General features: G+C 34.0%; 2 protein-coding genes across 2 annotated transcripts; one reads left to right on the top strand and one right to left on the bottom strand.

The window, feature by feature from the left end:
• The first annotated feature begins 696 nt into the window (after positions 1 to 696).
• On the top strand, positions 697 to 6,543 carry LOC104214890 (uncharacterized). Its single transcript, XM_070152574.1, has 13 exons — positions 697 to 948; positions 1,614 to 1,751; positions 2,771 to 2,852; positions 3,305 to 3,381; positions 3,486 to 3,601; positions 4,205 to 4,322; positions 4,409 to 4,525; positions 4,607 to 4,698; positions 4,819 to 4,885; positions 5,146 to 5,227; positions 5,458 to 5,549; positions 5,647 to 5,790; positions 6,397 to 6,543. The coding sequence occupies exons 1-13, from the start codon at positions 697 to 699 to the stop codon at positions 6,541 to 6,543; spliced, it is 1,524 nt and encodes a 507-aa protein (XP_070008675.1).
• A 1,520-nt stretch (positions 6,544 to 8,063) lies between these two features.
• LOC104214888 (ACT domain-containing protein ACR10) lies at positions 8,064 to 12,366 on the bottom strand. The gene is made up of 6 exons (XM_009764611.2): positions 12,040 to 12,366; positions 10,772 to 10,990; positions 10,448 to 10,553; positions 9,651 to 9,987; positions 8,845 to 9,129; positions 8,064 to 8,472 (listed from the first exon to the last, which is right to left on the bottom strand). Exons 1-6 carry the CDS (start codon positions 12,191 to 12,193, stop codon positions 8,335 to 8,337), a joined length of 1,239 nt encoding a protein of 412 aa, XP_009762913.1. The 5' UTR covers positions 12,194 to 12,366; the 3' UTR covers positions 8,064 to 8,334.
• Positions 12,367 to 22,435: the final 10,069 nt, after the last annotated feature.

Raw genomic sequence — 22,435 nt, 5'->3', positions numbered from 1 at the left:
CCTGCAAAAGCAACAAAATAAATATGAAAATTACATAGAGGCCTTCAGATTTAAAATGTGAACGAATTTAGCAGGCCCTATGACCGGCAATACATGTATTTTATTTATAGAGATCTTAAAATTATATTTTTATATGCTGATAGTACTTTATTAGTTTTTGTCAAAAATAGTTAGAAATATGACAATCAATATGTTCATTGAGCTACTGATCCAAACATACACTTTTTTAAAAGATTCTATATCCATCACGACGTTCCTGTCTTCTTTTAAATAATTACTCCAGATGAAGTTCTTTCTTTTTTCTTTCATATCTATAGTTTAGGATATAAAAGCAGACGATCTCATATATAAAGAAAGAAATTGTTGACGTTAGTAGACTAATCTATTCATTAGCAGGGCATTTCGATTTGTCTAATTCCATTTCTTCGATGAATTATCATAAGAGTTTAAAAACTTTTTCAACATTGCCACTAAAAAGCAAAAAAAGTTCTATAGTAGAAACAATTTTAGTTTCTATATATCCGTCCAAATTAGACGCTACAAAAAGCCTGCTTTGATTTTAGCCTTGTCCATTTCTTCATACACTTATCTATATAATTTATTAGGGCTGCATTTTCATACATAGTATAAATTCATGCAAATTATTTGAGGGGGGGAAAAAGAAGAAGAGAGATCTAGTGAATATATAGCTTTCATATGGAGGATCCTAAGAAGTTAGAAGAAGGATTTGGCAATCAAAAGAAACATATTAGTGAAGAAGAGATTGATTATAGTGATAATCAAAGGAAAAAAGATACTAAGATTGATAGTAATCAAGATTTGGTTAGCCATGAAAATGAGCAAAAAACATTGGACCAGCCATTGAAACAAGAGGAAGAACAACCTCCTCTTAAGCAGAAGAGTAAAAGGGTTGCAACATTGGATGCATTTCGAGGCCTCACCATAGTGGTATATATTTAACTTATATATACTGACCGTGTAAAATTTCTTTTACACTATTAGTATATTCTAGAAAGGGACCCTTGGAATGTAGAGTTGTTTTCGTGTGACCTATAGGTCACAGGATCGAGCCGTGGAAGTAGTCATTAATGCTTGCCTTAGGGCAAACGATCTACATCACATCCCTTGGGATGCGGTCCTTCCCCGAACCTTGTGTGAATTCGGAATACTTTATACACTGAGATGCCATTTTATTAATCATTAATATATTCTAACATATTATAGCACGTAATTTATTGTAATTTTTAGATTACTAATTTCATCTTTTATAGAAGGTTGTCTATAGTTATCATCTAAGTGAATCTAACAAAAGACGGCCCGGTGCACAAGACCTCTCGCATTTATGCAAGATTCAGGGAAAGACTGCACCCTAAGGGATGTAATGCAGACAGTCTATCCTGATGCAAGCATTAGTGGCTACTTCTACGGCTCGAACATGTATGTGACCTATAGGTCACATGGAGACAACTTTACTGTTGCTCCATTGCTCACCTTTCAATTAAGTGATCTGATACTATACAATATTGTCAGCATATAGAAATTAAACTTGGTGATTTTTGAAGTTTTTTTAGTGCTAAATTATCTTGTTTAAATTGGACGGTAAACTTTTACAGTTGATGATATTGGTAGATGATGCCGGAGGAGCATACGCGCGTGTCGATCACTCGCCATGGAATGGATGCACATTGGCTGATTTTGTAATGCCATTCTTTCTTTTCATTGTTGGGGTTGCAATTGCTCTTGCCTTAAAGGTACACCATCTTTTATATTTTTATTTTTCTTGACTTAACCAATAATATCTTAAATAATCAAATGTACAAAAAACACATAATGATGTATAACTTCATCTTTCAAAAATATTCAAATAACAAATTGACAAGTAACAATTAATTTAAATATGTTTTTTTTATCGGATGTTCCTGAAGGGACAATTAATATTGAAAGCGAAACGAAATATTTAACTTAGAACGGAAAGATAGGTTTTTATTTTGTTTAGAATTAGTCCCTACCCTTAAATTTATTTGATAAATAGTTTAAATTTATCCTCTATCCACCTTTTCGTCCATAAATACATACAATGTTATTTCTCGAGTAAAAATACCACCCCTGCTAATGATAGTTTATGGGTCCCCTTTTAATGCATTGGCAATATTTTATTGGCCACGAAATTTCCCATATCTAGATGGAAAAATGACACTATATAGTCTCTGTAAAAATAACAGCCGAAAAATGTATAAAATTTTTATATTTTTTGTATATATATACATTCTATATGTTATATACAAAAATTATACACTTTTTTGGCTATCAAATATAAATAATTTCTGTCAGGGGCTAAAAGTTATAATACCCCTATCCAAATTGAGTATACCTGCCAATTTCTTATACCCGCCACTATTTCAGACCTCTTTGACTGGGCCTGGATCATCCAATAGAAAATTGGGCTAGTTCTTAGGCCCATTTATCTTTTGGGCTAACACTAGCTAGCCCTATCCCTTTCTTAAGTGGATTTTGGTCCAACTTCACATTTTGTAAAGAAGAATTAACCTAAATAGCTTCTCACCCACCCACTTAAACTAAAAATAACTGAAGGATGTATAATATATGTATAACTGTGTATAATTAGTATTTAATTTATGTATACTGGCTAGAAAAGTAAACATTAAATTCGGCCGGCTATTTGCGTAAATATCCCTTTTGTAAAAGTGCAGTTTTAGAGCAATTGTATGAATTTCTTATTTAATTAATGGAGCTATTTCTGACTTTTCAGAGAGTTCCCAAGATTAGTGCTGCAATCAAAAAAGTAACACTAAGGACATTGAAGCTTCTCTTTTGGGGAATTATTCTACAAGGTATGTACTGCAAATTTTGAACCTCCTGTTGATCATGCTATGAACTATAAAAAAAAATAACTTCAAAGACAAAATTAGAAAAATAGCAAAAATACATGTATGAACTGAAAGAATTTAACTTTCTGATAATTATGTAATCATTCATAAAAGAGGAATTAGTAACCTAACAAATAAGACATGTTACCTGCTAAAACAAGTTACGCCACACACTGATACTGTAAAATTCTTTACAATATCAGTGTATATAAGTTAGCTCCAACAGACCAGACAACAACAACAATAACATATCCAGTGCATTCGCATAGTGTGGGTCTGGGGATGTTAGCGTGTACACCGACCTTACCTCTACCTCGAGGAGATAGAGTCCGATAAACCCTCGGCTAAAGAACAACAGACCAAACTGAAATTATATTTTTTTCTAGATAGATAAGAATGAGCATGGATTAATGCAGGAGGATATTCCCATGCACCATATGAACTAGCTTATGGAGTGGATATGAAGTTAATCAGATGGTTTGGTATTCTACAGGTCTCAACCTCTTTCATTCTTTCTCTGGAAATATTTTTAGCTATTTTATGATATTGAAAGTTTTTTTTTTTATCTAATACAATTTTTTGTCACAATTTGAGCAGAGAATAGCCTTGGTTTACTTTGTAGTAGCTCTAATAGAGATCTTAACTACCAAGCTGAGGCCTACAACCTTAAACCCTGGTCATTTCTCTATTTTCACTGCCTATAAATGGCAATGGTAAGCAATCACCATTTCCTCTTTGCTATACCATTACACTCATCATGTTAAATGTTAATTGATTCACGAGTTCAGGAAGCAGCCACTAATGCTTGCATTAGGGTAGGCTGTCTACATCATACCCCTTGGGATGCGGCTCTTTCCCTGACCCTGCGTGAATGCAGGATGATTTGTGCACCAGGCAGCCCGTTTTTTACTTATGGTTTTAATAAATAGGAACTAAGATAAGCATTGAATCCTATGTGTTTCAAATAAATTGAGATTTATAGCTTGATTCTTTACTTATTCCATCCTAGTAAATATTGCATGAAATGGTTCGATAACAGTTTCACCGGATTGCAAGAAAACGGAGGCCCTATTATGCAACAGCTTTCGCGTAGCTACTACATGCCTGCTTCTTGCCTTATCTTCTACTAAGAAACTGATCCGAAGTCCAACTTTCTCCCTTTTTGCTTTAGTGAAATAAGGGTCACTAATACAAACTTCCTTCACCTGGCTTCGCCCTATCTATTCATCTATTTCCTTCTCAATAATATCCAACAATCAAGAAAATGTTAAGCTCTTCCACTCCATAGGACTTGATCTTATTATCGTCGTTTGCAGGGTTGGAGGATTCGTTACATTTGTCGTTTACATGACAACAACATATGGTCTTTATGTTCCCGACTGGAGCTTTATGGTGCACCTTGATGATAGATCTGAAAGATACATTGTATGCAGAGTTAAAACAAACTAATGATCCTAAATTAAAATAGTATTACTAATCATAACAGTACATAACTAAATCCTGTTAGCTGAAATTTTCAGGTAAAATGTGGGATGAGAGGGCATTTAGGACCTGCGTGTAATGCAGTAGGTTATGTGGATCGACAAGTCTGGGGTATCAATCATCTCTATAATCAACCTGTTTGGGCGCGATCGAAGGTCACAACATATCAGAGCTAAAATCACTATTTTGAAACTGCTAAATTTTAGTGACTAATAGACTATTGATAATGTATTTAGGCATGCACATTGAGTTATCCAGCTTCAGGTCCATTTCGCGACAATGCTCCTAGTTGGTGTCGCGCTCCATTTGAACCTGAAGGTTTGCTAAGGTTTGTCTATTTAACCACAAACGACTCGATAAAAATGTACTCAGAGTTCACCTGGTGCATTGATCCTTTGTTCAAATTGTTATCAGCTAAGCACATTTTATGTTTCCTCTCTTTTTTTAGTACAATTTCAGCTATCATGTCTGGTACCATTGGCATCCATTATGGACATGTCTTGATTCATTTCAAGGTAATTATATTGGTATTTCAAGAATTCATTTTATCACGAGTTTAACTTCTATATACTGACAGTATAAAACTTTTACAGTATCAGGTCATGTAAAAGATAAGTACAGATAATCATCCATAAAAAGTGGGATTTGTAACATGAAAAATAGAGCAAATTACTTGTTACGACAAGTTAAAATTTTGTTTCTTGTCAGTATATATAAGTTAAATCTTTCGATCAAGAATGTAATAGCAATTGGAATGGATTAAATTCTGTTTCAGGGTCATGGTGAGAGGCTAAAGCAATGGATTTCAATGGGGCTTTGTTTAATTATCATAGCCTTTATTCTTCATTTCTCAGATGGTAAATTCGTCAATATAATCAAGAACTATGTTGCTCAGACTCTCTGAAAATGTTGTCGGGTGCATGTCGGATTCTCTAAAAGCAGTGTATTTTTGGAGAATCCGACACGGGTGCAGCAGTATTTTGAAGAGTCCGCGCAACATAGATCAAGAAAATATTTTGTGACTGGTTATGTTGAAAAGTTAATATAGAAATTTCACACAGTTGTTGGTTCTGTTTTTCTCTTGCAGCAATTCCTCTTAATAAGCAACTATACAGCTTTAGCTATGTTTGTTTCACTGCTGGTGTAGCTGGAATTGTATTCTCTGGATTCTATATACTGGTACACATGCCAATGCTGCAATTAAAACAACTTAAAGCCAAGATTTTAATGTACTAATTTTATTCTAAGAATTTGCTTTTGGAAAATGAATACATAGATTGATGTTTGGGGACAGCGAACGCCATTCGTGTGGCTAGAATGGATTGGAATGAATGCAATGCTGATATTTGTATTAGGAGCACAAGGCATATTTGCTGGATTCATAAATGGATGGTTTCTCAAGAATGAAGATAACAACCTTGTAAGTAACCATCATCCCTTGCTAGCACTGATGAAGTAATGTCTGGTCAGTGGCGTACATAGAATTTTACACGAACAGTATCGGCTTTTTATCATAACTCGACTTACACGAGAGGTTTGATTTAGAGATTTAGATGTTCTGAGGCTTTACTTCTTGTTCCAACTTGATATATATTTTCCAATTTTGTCAAGCAGTATAGGTCATAGGGTTGGGGTAAGGTCTACGTACACATTACCCTCCCCAGACTCCTCTTGTGGAATTTCACTGGGTTTGTTGTTGTTGTTATTGTCAAGCAGTATCCGTGTATTGTATGTATGCATATTTTTTAAGGTTTGAATATTAAAGATTTAGGTCTTTTACTTCTTGTCACTGATGCTTGCATCAGCGTAGGCTGCCTACATCACACACCCTTGGGGTGCGGCCTTTCCCAAGACCCTGCGTGAACCCAGGATGCTTTGTGCACCAGGCTATCTTTTACTTCTTGAACATGTCCTGGTCTGTAGTTAAGATACGAGAACTTAAGTAGTTTCCGCGAATATTAATGATTTTATGCTATTTTCACACTGAGAAGATTGTAATCATTTCTTTTCATTTGTATTTTTTCAGGTTATTTGGATTCAACAACATGTATTTTTTGACGTGTGGAAGTCAGAAAGAGTAGGAACTTTATTATATGTGATATTTGCTGAGATAACATTCTGGGCAGTGGTTGCTGGGATATTACACAGACTTGGTATCTATTGGAAACTATAAGAGTCACAATAGATAGATCAAACCAAAAAAAATGCAAATCAAATTGTAGTTTTATGGTTCTGTAAATTGTATGCAAAATAATTCTATTCTACCACTTTTTATTGCCTTTTAATGTGTCGTTATAATCTATACATCTTGCATATTTCACACCATTTTTCTTCCTGCTATTTATTTTGTCTCAATTATTGTCGCCCAAAGGAACATGGGACTTCTAGAGTTGCTTGACTTTTCATTTGATGTTCGGTATTTGTATTGGAGCCTAATTAAATTTGGATTCGAGTTGAGAAGTCGCACATTAAGGGGTAAAGTGTTTCCTAAGAAAAGCGATTTCATACCCAGAAAACAAACCCGAGAGCTCTGATTAAGAATGAAAAGTAGTTACTACTCCACAAACCACTTGTTAGTTGTTGGTAATGGTGAACAAACTTTGGACGATAAATTGTAGGATAGATACTTTTTAATTATTGTTGTAACATCAACTCATATTTCACTAAGAATAATAAAAAAATAAAATCCCTAGGTAAATTGGCTTTGATGTAACTTGATGGAATTGTGTAAAACGACAGATAGGCAGTCAGCTTCAATAATAAAGTGAGAAATAACACTTGTACAAATGTTTCCTAAGGTGGACAGATTGTAGGAGGAATACCAACATATTAACCACCCTCAATCTTAGCGTAGCTAATTTTTTGTATCTAGTTAGAAAATTAATCATAATTAAACAAATTCTATGAGTCGTATTTTCAAATATGAATTTGAATAGATTCTTTCCATTATCATAAGAATATAGCTTTTTTATCATCCACGACGTGGATTCCACGTTATCTCCATAACTTCGCGTAAAGCTTAGAACTCTAGTAGCATAATAGAATCAAATCATGTTTATTGGAGCTGATTTCTAGCCAATACGAGTAGTTTAACTCATTACTACCTCGTAAGGGCGGTGAGAGATTTTTTTATTTTTTTTTATGTTGCTAAAAGTAACTTATCACAACTTTTCTCCTTTTATCTGGCGGGAAACATAAATAGAATTAGTAGGGTATACCAATACCTAGCTGAAATTGCTTCACCTAATCATTATACATTACTTTTAAAAAAAATATGGTAGATGCAGCAAGGACAAGGACAATAATCTCGGAATAAAGTTTGGGATTGACTTTATTCTATATTTGGTTTGGGGTATTAGGATAGATACTTTATTCATATAGAAGGTGGGATACCCTACCATTGTACCAAACAACCCCTTAGTCATTTGGTTGGGAAACAAGTCATCCCAGGGTTAGTTATCCCAGGATAGTTATCGCACCCTTTCATAGGGATAAAAATAGTACTATAATCCCGAAATTAGTTATATCGCGATTTTATCCCAACCAAAAGTGGGATAAACTCATCTCAAATATAATCTTGAGAATTAATTATCCTTTATCCTCGTACCAAACGAGACGCTCTACTCCCATTGCCTTGGGGTGCTTAACTTTACACTAATTGACCTGAAAAACTTACTAATGAACATGTACATAGAGCCACTAAAATACATCATCTTATGATTACTATATCACCAGTACATACATACAACTCTAAAACTAGAAAAATCTAACTTCTTGATATTCTTAACATGATTCTACAAGGTTAGCCTTGCAAAATCTTGGCTTGAAACTTGATATACCTAGCTTTTTTCACCTCTACATTATACACTTTATGTACATATAGTGGTATCACTAGCAGAAATATCCTGCACATGAGTCAAATGAGCTTTTTGCTATGAACGCAGAACTGTACATTCAGTAGTTGTTACTCCCACCCCATCAACATCTTCCAAACGGCTTCCTCAATCTTGTTCCTCGAGGGACCCGAGCCATTTCCTTCATCCAATAAGATTCGGTAAATTTCCCATTCGCGATCACCGATCACGTATCTCCCTATCTCAGCCTGAAATGCAATTAGCAACCAAGTTAAAACTACTACCTTTAAAACTTAAAATACATAAGCCACGTAGCATTAACACAAGCAGCATTTTTTCTTCTTTCTAATTTATCTTTTGAGAAGGGGAGCCTTGGCGTTGCTGCCATGTGACCCAGAGGTCACGGGTTTGAGCCGTGGAAACAGCCTCTTGCAGGATTGCAGGGTAAGGCTGCGTACAATAGACCCTCGTGGTCCTGCCCTTCCTAGACCCCCCGCATAGCGGGAGCTTAGTGCACGGGCTGCCCTTTTTTTCTGATTTATCTTTAGATTCAGTTTGATACAGTGTGCTAAGAGTGATGAGGGTAATAGTAAAGCGTAGACTGATACATCATGACATACCGAAAAGATACCAATATTGAGCATCTTGAGAGCAAGTGTAATGTCATAAAAGACGATCGGCCGACCCTTTCCGGATAACTCTACAGGGTTTGCAACCAGTAATTCTGTGTCAGGACCTCGGTTCATCAATGCCACTCTAAGAGGACGACATAGTTCCATTTGAAGACGTGAGCACAAAGCATTCAGTTTGCTGGGATCTACTATTTTCTTGCCATCAGCTTGCATTATGAACAAGTCGAGCTCACATTCTGTTTTAGTTTTCGAAGTGAACCGCCCATATGATATCTGTGGTAACAATGAAGTAATTGATGAGAAAATAGGTTTATATTAGTTCATTATCATTGTGGGTGCATGAAGAGCAAACACATCAAAAAGAAGAAAAGTTTTTTATTTGACCAACGTAATTTGCACTTCTGCAGCAAATGATGATGTATAGTAACATCATATGCAGAGTCAGAAATTTCACTAAGAGGTGTCTATATATAAGAAATAAACACCTGAAGAAACTAAGGGGTTTCAACATATATTATATATACATAGCTATACAATATAATTTTCTAGATTGCTGATTAATACTACTCTGTTTGATGAAAAAACAAACTTAGGATAAATCAGACAATGCACTAAATCTCACAAACAAACAATGCAAAGATACTATATAGGTTTACTCAATAGGCAAATTTTAATTTCAAAACCTATCTCTGAATGGCATACTGGAGTTCACCACGTATATGGTTATCGAGCTATTTTATATATTCGCTACGCAGATAAACACGAGGCTTTTCTTAGAAAAGACATTTCTGTACCTGAATATTGTAATCTTTCAGCGTCCTCATTATGTCATACAGAAGACCTTTGTGATCTTGGCAAACGATCTGGACGAGAGTATGACCAGGGCTCAACAAATTATCAACGGCGATAGACGCTTTATTGCAGGCAAGGGATCTACTCTGGTGTTCATTAAGAATCTCGAAGCTAAACATGTCTTCGGCAATTTCTTGAGGAAGGAATGATGGCCCTTGAGAACAACCAGTGATTTCGGATCCAACCATTTCTATGTCGCAACTAATCATCGCGTCACCCAGAACAGACTTCAACTGGTCATATGTGTCTTCTTGTCTCTTCTTTGTATGTAGAAGTTCTCTGATAAAACAATTCCTTTTCTGAATTAGGACTCTTATCACACAAATGACAACCAAAATACGATTTGAGTTTTGTCAAATGAAGAAGAAGGTCCATATTGATTTTGCTAGCTTAAAGTTTCAATAAATTACTAAGCAGACAGCATACTTCAGAAAGGAGGTAGGGGTAGAGAGAGAGAGAGAGAGCACAGCATCAGAAAAGGATTTACGTCTAAGAAACTATGAATCATGGGCAAAAACATTAAAGGTCAGCCTGGTGCACAAAGCATCTCGCGTTCACGCAGGGTCCGGGAAAGGACCGCACACCAAGGGGGTGTAATGTAGACAGCCTACCCTGATGCAAGCATCAGTGGCTGATTCCACGGCTTGAACCTGTGACCTCTTGGTCACGCGGAGACAACTTGAACGTTGCTCCAAGGCTCCCCTCGGCAAAAACATTAAGAGACCAATTATTTCCGTACCTTGTGTCGGTGATGAAGAACAGGTCCATCACTTTTCCATCCGGTGTAGTGGATACCTTCACCTTCTTTATTGTGAGCTCAAGATCACAAAGTACTGCCGTGACATCTGCCATAATTTTGAAAAAAATTACTGCAGGTATAAGCAGATAACCTCTCGGACAAGATATTTGCTAGCCGGTTGCCACCAACAAGAAAGAACCAGAGTTATTAATTGTTTAAACAAGTAAACTAAACAGCTAAAAATATAACACATTCACAAGGTTTAGATTTTAAAATAAGAAGCATTGTGCGGCAAGTTTAAAGAACAAGGTTCAAATTAGTTACCGTGTAAAAGACCCCTTCGATCATAGCAACAAAATGTCAAGAGGAATACATCAGGAGGCCTTGGCGACTGTAACTCAGCGCAATAATATGACATGCCGGAGGCAGATGAACAAGATGGACAAACTCCCATCAATCTCTTCTTTAACAAACTCCACCTTGTCTTTGGTGTTCCCACCACCCAAAACACTATGTAGCACCATATCCCGTCGGTTGATACATCTTCAACAAAAGAATCAAATTTTTAATATAGATCAAAATTTAAGATGGAAAATTACAAAAACGTCCACTCTCCAGCATATATCAATTGTCACAGTATAATTCAGATACAACACTAGCATCAACCAAACTGTCTGAATTATGTTCAATAACAACAACAACAACCCAGTGAATTCCCATAAGTGAGGTTTGGGGAGGGTAAGATGTACGCAGCCTTACGCCTACCCTGGAAGGGCAGAGACGTTGTTTCCGATAGACCCTCGGCTAAAGAAAGGATAAAAAGAAGTACAACAACAAGATAAAAAGAGAAGACCAAAGCCAATATAACAGTTATATGCTAGGTAGTAATAGCAATGTAAGAATAAAGGATATCATACTACTACTAATGCTATCGAACTGACAATACAAAGGGAAAACGCCCGATTACCTATCTTTATTCACTCCGCTAAAAAAAATCTCCACTCTCCAGTCTTCTTGAAACAGACTCAAAATTGACAGTCAAAAACATAAGCTCCAGACACACAGAGAACCTTTATTAACCCCACTAAAAAGTAAAAATAAAAACAAAAAATAAACACACACACCAAAACTAACCAGTAGGTTCAATTCTCCTCTGCAACATAGAATCCCAGTTTAAGACAAAAACATAAGCAATCCATTCACAAATTCAGTACCAACAGACTCTCACCCAAATTTCAGAAATTCAACTAGTGATTGATTATACCAAAAAAGACTGAATCTTTTCACTCCCTGCCCCATACACACACACAAAAAAAAAATTAAAGCAATAATCAGAAAGATTGAATTTTTTCACTCCCTGCCCCACACACACACACACACAAAATGAAAGCAATAATCAAGAAAGATTGAATCTTTTCACTCCCTGCCCCACACACACACACACACACAAAATGAAAGCAATAATCAAGAAAGATTGAATCTTTTCACTCCCTGCCACACACACACACACACATATATACACACAATGAGAGCTTCACTATAATTACTATGTCAATGGAAGTGGAAGAAGATAAAAGATGGAGCAAACATACCAACTCTGACAATAGAGAGACCAAAGAAGAGAATGATACGACAAAGATCAGAGCCTAATCCAGTTTTATCTGGACAATTAACAGTAATCACACTTGGGTCTCCTTCTCTTTCTGAGTGATTCACAAGCACCACATCATCATACAATATTCCCATCTATATTCTGTGGAGGAGTTTCTTTGTTTTCTCCTCCTTTTCCACCAACTAAAATAGCAATAAAGATTCAATCTCTTTTTTTTCCAATGAATATGCTGCAGCCCCTTATTTCAGCAAGAGAAAAAGGAAATACGAGAATCTTCTTCTTCCTTTGCATATGTTTGTGCTTGCTTAGTTTTGTTCTTCAAGGTACAGATGTTTCTAATATTAGGATTTTCTTGGTGGGTATTTGAGAAAATGACAAAAATGGTCCTTATGTTTGGGGATAGTTTAAGATGGTCCATTAAATAAATTTTTGAGCAATTTTAGTTCTTTAGGTTTGTCAAAAAATGAGCACCTTTGATCTACTTTAGTGGGTGATTGGACATAAGAATTGTAAAATTCTAAAAAAAAAGGTGAAAATTTTTATCAAGTAAAAATAATATTTGAAAATTAGAGTTGTGTTTGGACATGAATATAATTTTGAGTTGTTTTTGAATTTCTGTAAATGATCTGAGTGAAAATTTTGAAAAATAGCTTTTTAGAATTTTTAAAATTTTCGAATTTCAAGTAAAAATTGAAAATTTTATGACCAAATTTTCGAAAAAGTAAAAAAATTCTTATATTCAAACGGGCTCTTAATAAGTCTTTGATTGTTTGATTTAAGGAGAAAAGTTTGAGGGGTAATTTCTGTTATCTTTAGTTTATTTTTAGCGTCTGGCTTAGTTTTTGTGTAATTATTTTTGGTGTTGCGCTTTTTGTTTAATTCTTTTTTTTTCTTCATATTTTTTATTAAGTTTAATAAATAAAATGTATTAAATATTTGACAGAAACCAAAGAAGCTTACTTTTTTAACAAATTAAGGTTCCAAAACTGGTTAAGAGGATAATTGTAAGATCATCCTAAACTACTCCAAACATAAGGGGCCATTTTTTATTATTTTTCTTGTGAGCATTTGGTTTACTTTTCCTCTTTCCATTTTATTTTTCTTTGTTATTTTTTTACGACTGGTAAGGAGGAGAGTACTTTTCATCACTGACCGAACATGTGAGGGTGAAGAAAGGAACAAAGAGAGAGGGCAGGGAGCGGGTGGGGGGGGGGGGGCTAGGGAGATTTCTAGGAAATAAAAAAATTATTTTTTCTTGGGAATTTTTGTGTATATCATATTTGTTTTTTGTTTTTTTCTTGGGAATTTTATCCTAATAAAAATTTCTTCATTTTTTTCTTATGATAATATAAGGTTATGTTTCTTGGTTGGTTTGGTGATGATTAATAGTACTTCATTGTATTTCTATTTTATGTTGATATGATACTTTAGTTTTACCATCAAAGGATGTGGCACAGCGGATGAGCTGCTCTTCCCTTAACCAAAAGTCTCGGGTTCGAGCCCTGGGTATGAAAAATTCTTGGTAGGGAGTGCTTTCTCCCCCCTCCAATGGAGTCCTACGCGGTGTGAATCCTGATATAGTCGGACTCCAATGCGGATATCAAACTCAGGGTGGAAAAACAAAAAAATAAAAAAGATATTTTAGTTTTTCTCAACCTTTTTGTCAATCCCTTGCCTAGCTATGTTCCTTTCCTTTTTGTACTTACAAATTAAGGACTACAAGGAAGAAAGGTGATATGGTAATACAATGGATAGAATAGAGTATTGATTTCTATGCAATTTACTATTTTTTGAGATCTAAATTTATTAAAACTAGTTACTCAATTTTTTAACCAAATGTATCAAGCAAGAAATAGAAGGCTACTTTTAGATGAATTTAGATTATATATATTAATAATGTAAAAAAAATTCATATTATCAATATAGCTTAATTTATCATAACAAGTTGTTATTATTATTATTATTATAAGATAATGAATTACCTTATAAGATTTGATATAATGTGTAAATATTTTTTTTACTTGAAGCCTAAATCCTCCTCAATGAGATTTTTATATCTTATATTTTTGGTCCCCAGAAGATGGGTAGACTTCTACATTTTGTCTGAATTTAATATTATTTAGGGGTCGTTTGGTATGCAGATTAAAGGTTTCAAGTTGAGTAGGACGAAGACGGAATACCTCGAGTGCAAATTTGGAGTTGAGCCGACGGAAGCGGGAGTTGAAGTGAGGCTTGACTCTCAAGTCATTCCCAAGAAAGATAGTTTCAAGTACCTTGGATCGGTTATTCAGGGGATCGGGGAGATTGACGAGGATGTCACACACCGTATAGGGGTGGGGTGGATGAAGTGGAGGTTAGCGTCGGGAGTTTTGTGTGACAAGAAAGTGCCACCGTTACTAAAAGGTAAGTTTTATAGAGCAGTGGTTAGGCCTGCCATGTTGTATGGAACTGAATGTTGGCCGGTAAAGAACTCGCACACCCAGAAGATGAAAGTAGCAGAGATGAGGATGTTGAGGTGGATGTGCGGGCATACAAGGATGGATAAGATTAGGAATGCAGATATTCGAGAGAAGGTGGGTGTGGCCCCCATGGAGGACAAGATGCGGGAAGTAAGACTCAGATGGTTTGGGCACATTCAGAGGAGGAGCACTGATGCACCGGTGAGGAGGTGTGAGCGACTGGCTGTAGTGGGCACGCGGAGAGGTAGAGGGAGACCTAAGAAGTATTGGGGAGAGGTGATCAGACAGGACATGACGCGACTTAGGATTACTGAGGACATGGCCCTTGATAGGGAATTATGGAGGTCGAGCATTAAGGTTGTAGGTTAGGGGAGAGTGTGAATATTTCTACAGCACAATAGAGTGAGACTATCCAGTTAGGAGTTAGACTAGGAATGTCATTGGTCGTCTATTGATGCAGGGCTTTACCTTCTAGTTGTACTATACCAGCCATCTATTTCGTATTTCGTATCCTGTATTTCATATTTCGTATCTCTTATATATTGTTGATATTTTATTACGCATTTTTATGGTACTAATATATTATCTCCTATTGCTTTTTTGAGCCGAGGGTCTCCTGGAAATAGCCTCTCTACCCTTCGGGGTAGGGGTAAGGTCTGCGTACATATTACCCTCCCCAGACCCCACTTGTGGGATTATACTGGGTCGTTGTTGTTGTTGTTGTTGTTGTTGTTGTTGTTGATTAAATTATTCTAAAATTATAGTTTGGGACTCTAATTTTTGAATTAATTTATCACACTTGAGAAGTGAGATGAAATAATCTCAAGTTTGATGAGATAAAGTGAAATAATGTGGATATTATTTAAATCTAGGATTAAATTTATATTATATTTGATTTACGGTATAAATTAATGGTATAAAATTATTCTGAGATAAATTTATATTGTCAATCAAATACAATATAAATTTAACATCATACTTAATCCTACCTTATCCCACATTATCCTGAGTATCAAAGGATTAACTCACAAAACTTGAGCCCGTTTGGCATGAAATTTTTTGTTACTTTTTTCAAAATTAGTGTTTGGCCATAAAATTTTCAAGTTTTACTTGAAGATGAAATTTGGAATTTTTTCAAAAACTTTAAAAAATCCAAAAAGTTGTTTTTCAAAATTTTCACAAAGATCACTCACAAAAATTCAAAACACCCAAAATTTATATTCATGTCCAAACACAACGCTAATTTTCAAATACCATTTTTACTTGAATTTTTTTTACTTTTTTCGAAATTTTACAATTCTTATGTCCAAACGCCCACTTAGTTTCTTTGGTAAGCCATTTTTTCACAAAAAAAGTGGATTATAAATAGTTTCAAAATTAAAATGTTCAAATTGAGGAATGGAAGCTAAGCAGTACAAAACACCACGTGGCTAATGATAACTGATAAGGATTGAGATATCAAAGTAGATTTATATCTGTCGGTTTGACTAAATACTTTATTAGGTCAATGCATTATCTTTTTTCCTCTCATTTGCGGATATCTTGGAACTCAATTATATCGTGATAAATTGGATACAGTATTTTATCGTGAATTCTCGTCAGACCCACACACTTTTCTAGCCGCCGGTCACGTGTCTTATTTTCTGAATGGTCCCTCTCACGTGCTTATCTCGACGGACTTTTCAAGAAAACAGGAATATAATTTTTTTTATTTTTTTTTTAAAAATAATGTTCATTTGTCTTAAAAAGAAAAAATTTCTTTGTCCGGACTTAATAATTTTTTATATTATATTACAAAAGGGTGCTTTGAGACAGAATTTATAGTGAAATTTTTATTTTAAAAAATAAGTTTATGTAAAATTTTGAACGGATTTTATTCAAATTAAAAAAATATTTTAGAAGTAACTTTTATCTTAATATCGTGCCCGAATAAAATGTGACGTTTAAATTGTCCAAATTGCAAATTAGCAATAGTATATTTTTTTCCGATTAATGGTTTGTTAAGTACAACGGGAAAAAAGAAGAAGAGAGGTAGAAGAATTTTTAGTTAAATAGCCGTTCACCCAAACGTTACTTGCTAAAAAAAATCCCCAAAAAGAATATAAATTTGACCGACTATTTATGTAAAGATCCAAAAAAAAAATGTGATATCATTTCGTTTTCAATCTCATGTTTTTTCCTTCTCCCTCATCTACTAAAAGAAGTTGATAATGAAGCTTTGAGATTGGAACTATGTCTATTGGTTATAACAAAGTACCCAAAGAAGTATGAAAATTGCTTGCACTCTATAGCTTTTAAATTTCATCCAATTTTATAAAGGAAATGAGAAGGAAATAAAATGCGAGGTGAGGTCATAGTGGATAACAAGATTATGTAAGTGTCAATAATTGAATTTTTTATATTGGAGAAAAGTATGAATGGGATCTTGATCTTAGGATAAAGTTGGAGAATAAAAAGGTTAAGGATATTAAAGTGGAGGTTGGCCCAAAACCAATTTTAAGTAGTGCACACCTTCTTTGTTCCTTCCTTTTTTTGTTAGTTTTCTCGGTGTTCGGTACCCGTATTGAAGCCTTTATTATATCTGGATTCGTGTCACATATGGCCCTCGGGAGAAAATGCTCTCTATCAAAGATTTTTTCATATCCAGAACTCGAATTTGAGACTTTTGGTTAAGGAAAGAGCAGTTTCATTTGTTGCACCACATCCGTAAGTGGTTCCTTCCTTTGTTGTTTTTTCCAATGTTTTTTTTTTGTGAAAAGTAAATAAAATGACAATTCAATATAAAATAAAGCGTGCATTAGATCTAGTTCTTATGGTGGCCATTAAAAATTAATGACAGCGAGAGGTTGAAACTTGCTATTAAAAGCTCCCAATACAAGTAGGGTTTTGTAACATTGTCATTGCATTGTAATATAATAATGATCATGCTTGTAATTTAATATGTGAAAGTGGAATAAGGACTAGGAATAGATTCATATCCCTTTGCAAATAAAGTAGACAAATCGTCTACATTTTTTTATATGATGCATTTTTTTCATGTTTTATAGCCTTTATTAAAAAAAACGGGAGGAGGTGCGAAGTTAAGAAAGGGAGTATACTGCACAAGTCAAGCTAGAATTTGAAATTTATGAGTTCGAATTCTAATTTTTTTCACTTATTGAGCTCTAAACTAATAATAATAATAATAATAATAATAATAATAATAATAATAATAATAATAATAATATAACTTTCTAATACAATTACAAAGAAATAGGCAAACTTAAAGAAATAGTGAATTTTGGTTGTTCGAACTCAATATTAATTTACGACATGTTCTATTTTATGACACGTTGAGTATAAATAGTAGATTGAGAACCCATCAATCAAATGAGTTTGTACTTTGTAGTAGAATTCTGAACTTGAACTTATTAAAAAAAAGAGTAGGTCGGAGCACAAAGTATTCTGTATTCACGTGAAATTTGGGGAATGCCCGCACCTCAAGGGGTGTGATGTAGATAGTTTACTCTAATATATGCATTAATGGTTGCTTTTACGTCTTGAATCCGTTGTATATATGTCACACAAAAATAACTTTATCATTTCCCCCACGCTTCCCGTCGAACTTGAGCTCATAATGTTCAAATTTTGAAACCGTGTCTGAGAGAAATAATAAGCGGGGCATAATTAATCATTCCAATTATATAGCTATCATTCAGTAAATATTACCCAAACTCGACAAAACTAACAAATATAAAATACATGTCTTTCATTCATTAATATATATTCTTAATAAATGTCAGTAAATTTTTAAAAGGATGGAGCTTATTAAATTTTTATAATTGTTTTTGCATCTTTTTGTCTGGTTCAAGACCGGATGTTTTCAAGAATAAAGATTTAGAAATTTGGCCCTAAATTATTCAAACATTGAATGCTACCTAGTTATTGAAAGTGATTTTTAGCGACACTTGTTAAACTTATCTTCTTCTTTTTTTAACAAGAGAAACTGCGTTCGCTATCCTTCAAGTGCACACAGAGTAAACCCCGCTCCAATGTAATAACCTGCAAATTACATATGAGGGTAAATCGCACTAGGCAAGTTCATGTGACAGGCTCGGCTGAAGAAGTATGCAAGTGGTTTTCGAACCCTAAATTTCCCATTTGGAAAGCCTGTTGCTCAACCAACTCGGCTACCCCCAAAAGGGTTACTTCACTTGTATATCTTAGAAACTACAAAATTGGAAAATTTTCTCAATCCATGCTTTTAAGATATTTTCATGCTGCTAAGGATGAAAACGATTCAAGAACACAAACATGGATGTGTGATTGCAAAAGGCTAGAGTTGGAGATATAATCATAATGGTGAAAACAACGTATTTGTCTAAACCTTTTGGGGGATAAATTAAAGTACTCTATTCTTTTATTTATATACAAAAAAAACATTAATTTGGTTTTTAGTGATTCTATTTTTTATGAAAAACAAAGTACTTGTCACACCATTGGCAAGAAACTAGTTATCAAACTATTTGTTTTTGTTCAAATATCTCAACTATTAATTCTTGTTATATTTGAAATTTTGTTCTTCATTTTTTTAATCTGCATAAGATAAAGGGTGTGTTTGGTATGAAGGAAAATATTTTTCGGAAAATGTTTTCTAATTTTTCCATGTTTGATTGGCTTAAATGTTTTGGAAAACATTTTCCTTATCAATTCATTTTTCTCCAATTGGAGGAAAATATTTTCCTTATCAAAAGAAGGGAAAACATTTTCAAAAGCTCCTTCTCAATCTTCCCCACCCTCACCAACCCACCTCACCCTCTCTCCAAAAAAAAGGTTTTTTTTTTTTTTCAAATTTCAGTTTTTCCGTTACCACCTACCCTACTACCCCTCCATTCCCTCCCCCCGCCTTTATTTTTTTTTTACCTTAATTTTTTTTTTTTTTTTGCAATTTCAAATTTCTGTTTTTCATTTTTCTGCACCACCCACTACCCACCCCAATCCCCTCCACCTGCCCCCCTCCCCCCGCACAAAAAAAATGTAATTTAAATTTCTGTTTTTTTTTCGTTTTGCTTTTTCAGTTTTAATTTTATTATTTATCGGTTTAAAGGCTCAAAATTTTACAAGTTCCAAAATTATGAGTTCGGAGGTTTATGTGTTTGAAAGTTTACGGGTTCGAAATTTCGCGGTTTTAAAAGTTTAGCGGATGGAAAGTGTATGAAATTTGTGGGTCCAGAAGGTTGTTGTTTTGAAAGTTTATGGATTCATGTTTATTATATATAAATTATTTATGAATATTCTTGAGAAGTTATTTTCCTTAATTTGCGTACCAAACACCGGAAAATGAATAAGATTACTACTTGTTTTCCAAGAAAATATTTTCCACAGAAAACATTTTCCGTTATACCAAACGCACCCAAAGTTCGAACTCGATTAAATAATACTATTTGCCAATCTTGAGTATTGAAATGAGCGACATAGCATTAATAAGGGATTTTTATGCAAATAGATAGTCAGATTCACTATTTACTTTTTTTTGAGTGTATACTATTTGTATATGGTTATACATATATTACATAAAGTTTATACGTGGAAAAATCGGAAATAACCTGATTTACAATTTCAAGCTGAAAATCAACCAATTGTTCAAAAGTAATCGAATTTTAGCCCCTTTTTATATAAAAATAAAGTCTAAACAAAAACACCCTTAAAAATCCGGAAAACTTCTAGCATAATGTGTTAAAATTCGAATTTTTTACATATGAGATTCTTGCATAATGTGCTAGAATTGCATAATGTGCTGGAGTTCCAACATAATATGCTAGAAGTTTATGCGCAAAAACTCCATAATCCAGCATATTATGCTGAAATTTTTCGTGTGGCAGCTAAGATATTTTTGTCCAAATTTTATTTACGCATGAAATAATAGTTATTTTTTAATGACTTTGCAAAAACTGACTATTTTTTAATTACTAGTCCGAAAACTAGTTAGCTCATATTATTTTCAAAAATTATACATGTATTATACATTCATCAGCTACTTTAATTAATTTATATAAACGGTTATGTGAATAACTATTTAAGTTTAAAATTACTCAAAAAAGTAGCTAAGTGCAACAAGGGAATTGGTACCACGTAGTACATCAGCTATAAATGATTATTGGAGCATAGTCAACGAGCAATAAATCATTTGGACTTGAGATAGAGACTTTTACCACAAAAAATCACTACAAATCTTTGGGGGTTTTATAAAAATATGTTTCTACTTTTTAGTCACGGACAAATTGTCTATTCATATTTGCTAAAGAAAATGAAAGGTTAAGACTAGTCCACCTATAATAAGAACTAGAGTTGCTTTCACATTTTTCACCACCACATTTTTTCTTCTTTTTTTTTTAAAAAAAAAATTTCAAGGAAAACCCGCAATCGTTATTCTTCGGATGCATATTGAATAACATGATCACTGTATAATAGCTCGCAAATTACAAAAGAGATATAAATCGCGCTAGGCAAGTCCGTTGCGTTGAACTCTTAATAAGGAGGCTGGTGGTGATGGGATCGATCTCAGATCTCCTATGTGAAAGATTACTCATCCAACTAACTCAGCTATCAGCCAACACATGCGGACTATTCATCACCATTTTAACGTTACTAACAAATGGGAAAAATAATCAAATATGATAATACTATATATGATGTTATGTATTTAATGAAACTCCCTATTGCCTAAACAAAATTCCGACATGGAGAATTAAATACTGAAACATTTCATGTTGATATAAATCTTTTTTAAGGATGTTGCCTACCTCATTTTCTGTATTTTCTTATACTTTAATTGTGGGTGTCTGGGATGGGGTGGGGGGTGGGGTGCTCGGTTTATAAGGAAAATAACAATTCTAAAAAAGAAAAAAGAAATAATTAGAACTGGGCAGTTTTAGAGGTAATTATTAGGTTGTTGTAAAAAAAATTATTTATATAGTTGCAATTAATTTATCGAGACAAAACCTTGACGCATTCATCAACTAGTTATATATTGCATTCATTATTTATATAGTTGCTATATTTAATTTAAGTGATTAGGTGGACGACTATTTAGGTTAATTCTTCTTTAAAATAATTTTTTCTAATGCCCCCACTCAAATAGTCGGGGAAAAAGGGACCAACACGAGAAAAAATTATTTTATTTAATTTTCTAAATGTTAATCCACTTTGGATATACCCATCATAATAATCTAAGCAATTTGCTTGATATGTTTGAAGTTGGGGATAATTGGGATGGACTAGAAAATTGGGGATCCGATAGTAATAATTATTAGATGGAGATTGTGAATTTATGTTCAAATAATCTTTAAAATAACATACATGAAACTCTTTCCTAGTATTTTAAGGACATGTCTATGTATATTTTCGTCAATGAAAGCATATTCTGTTAGTGTGTATTAATTTAAAATTTTGAATTCGTCATTAATATAGGCCGCAACTTGTTGCGACTTTCTTTTAAAATCACCATCTTTAGAGGACCACAGTATAAGTGAATGGACTAAAACTAGTTTTCTGAATTGACCACACATTTTCAGCTCAAAACTTTTTTAAGCCCCCATAATGGAACTTGTCTTCTCAAGAATAGTAATCAAGACAACGTTCTATAAGGTGATAAAGTAATATGGGTGGAAAGTATACGTCATAAATATATGGAGAAATTTAGTTATCATATTAAGATGGAGAATTTTGCATTGATCGCTTAATTTTTACAACAATAACAACGACATATCCACTGTGATCTTATAAGTAGGGTATGAGAAAGGTATAATATACACAGACATTATCCCCTCTTTGTATACAAGAGCGGAGCTAGGATGGCGGAAGGGGTTCATTCGAACCTCCTTCATCGCAGAATTACATTATATATATAGGGTCAAAATTATTTTTTATACATAAACA

This window comes from Nicotiana sylvestris, chromosome 7 (assembly GCF_000393655.2).
Source record: "Nicotiana sylvestris chromosome 7, ASM39365v2, whole genome shotgun sequence".
Lineage (NCBI taxonomy): Eukaryota > Viridiplantae > Streptophyta > Magnoliopsida > Solanales > Solanaceae > Nicotiana > Nicotiana sylvestris.
This window is presented reverse-complemented; position numbering and strand designations above follow the sequence as displayed.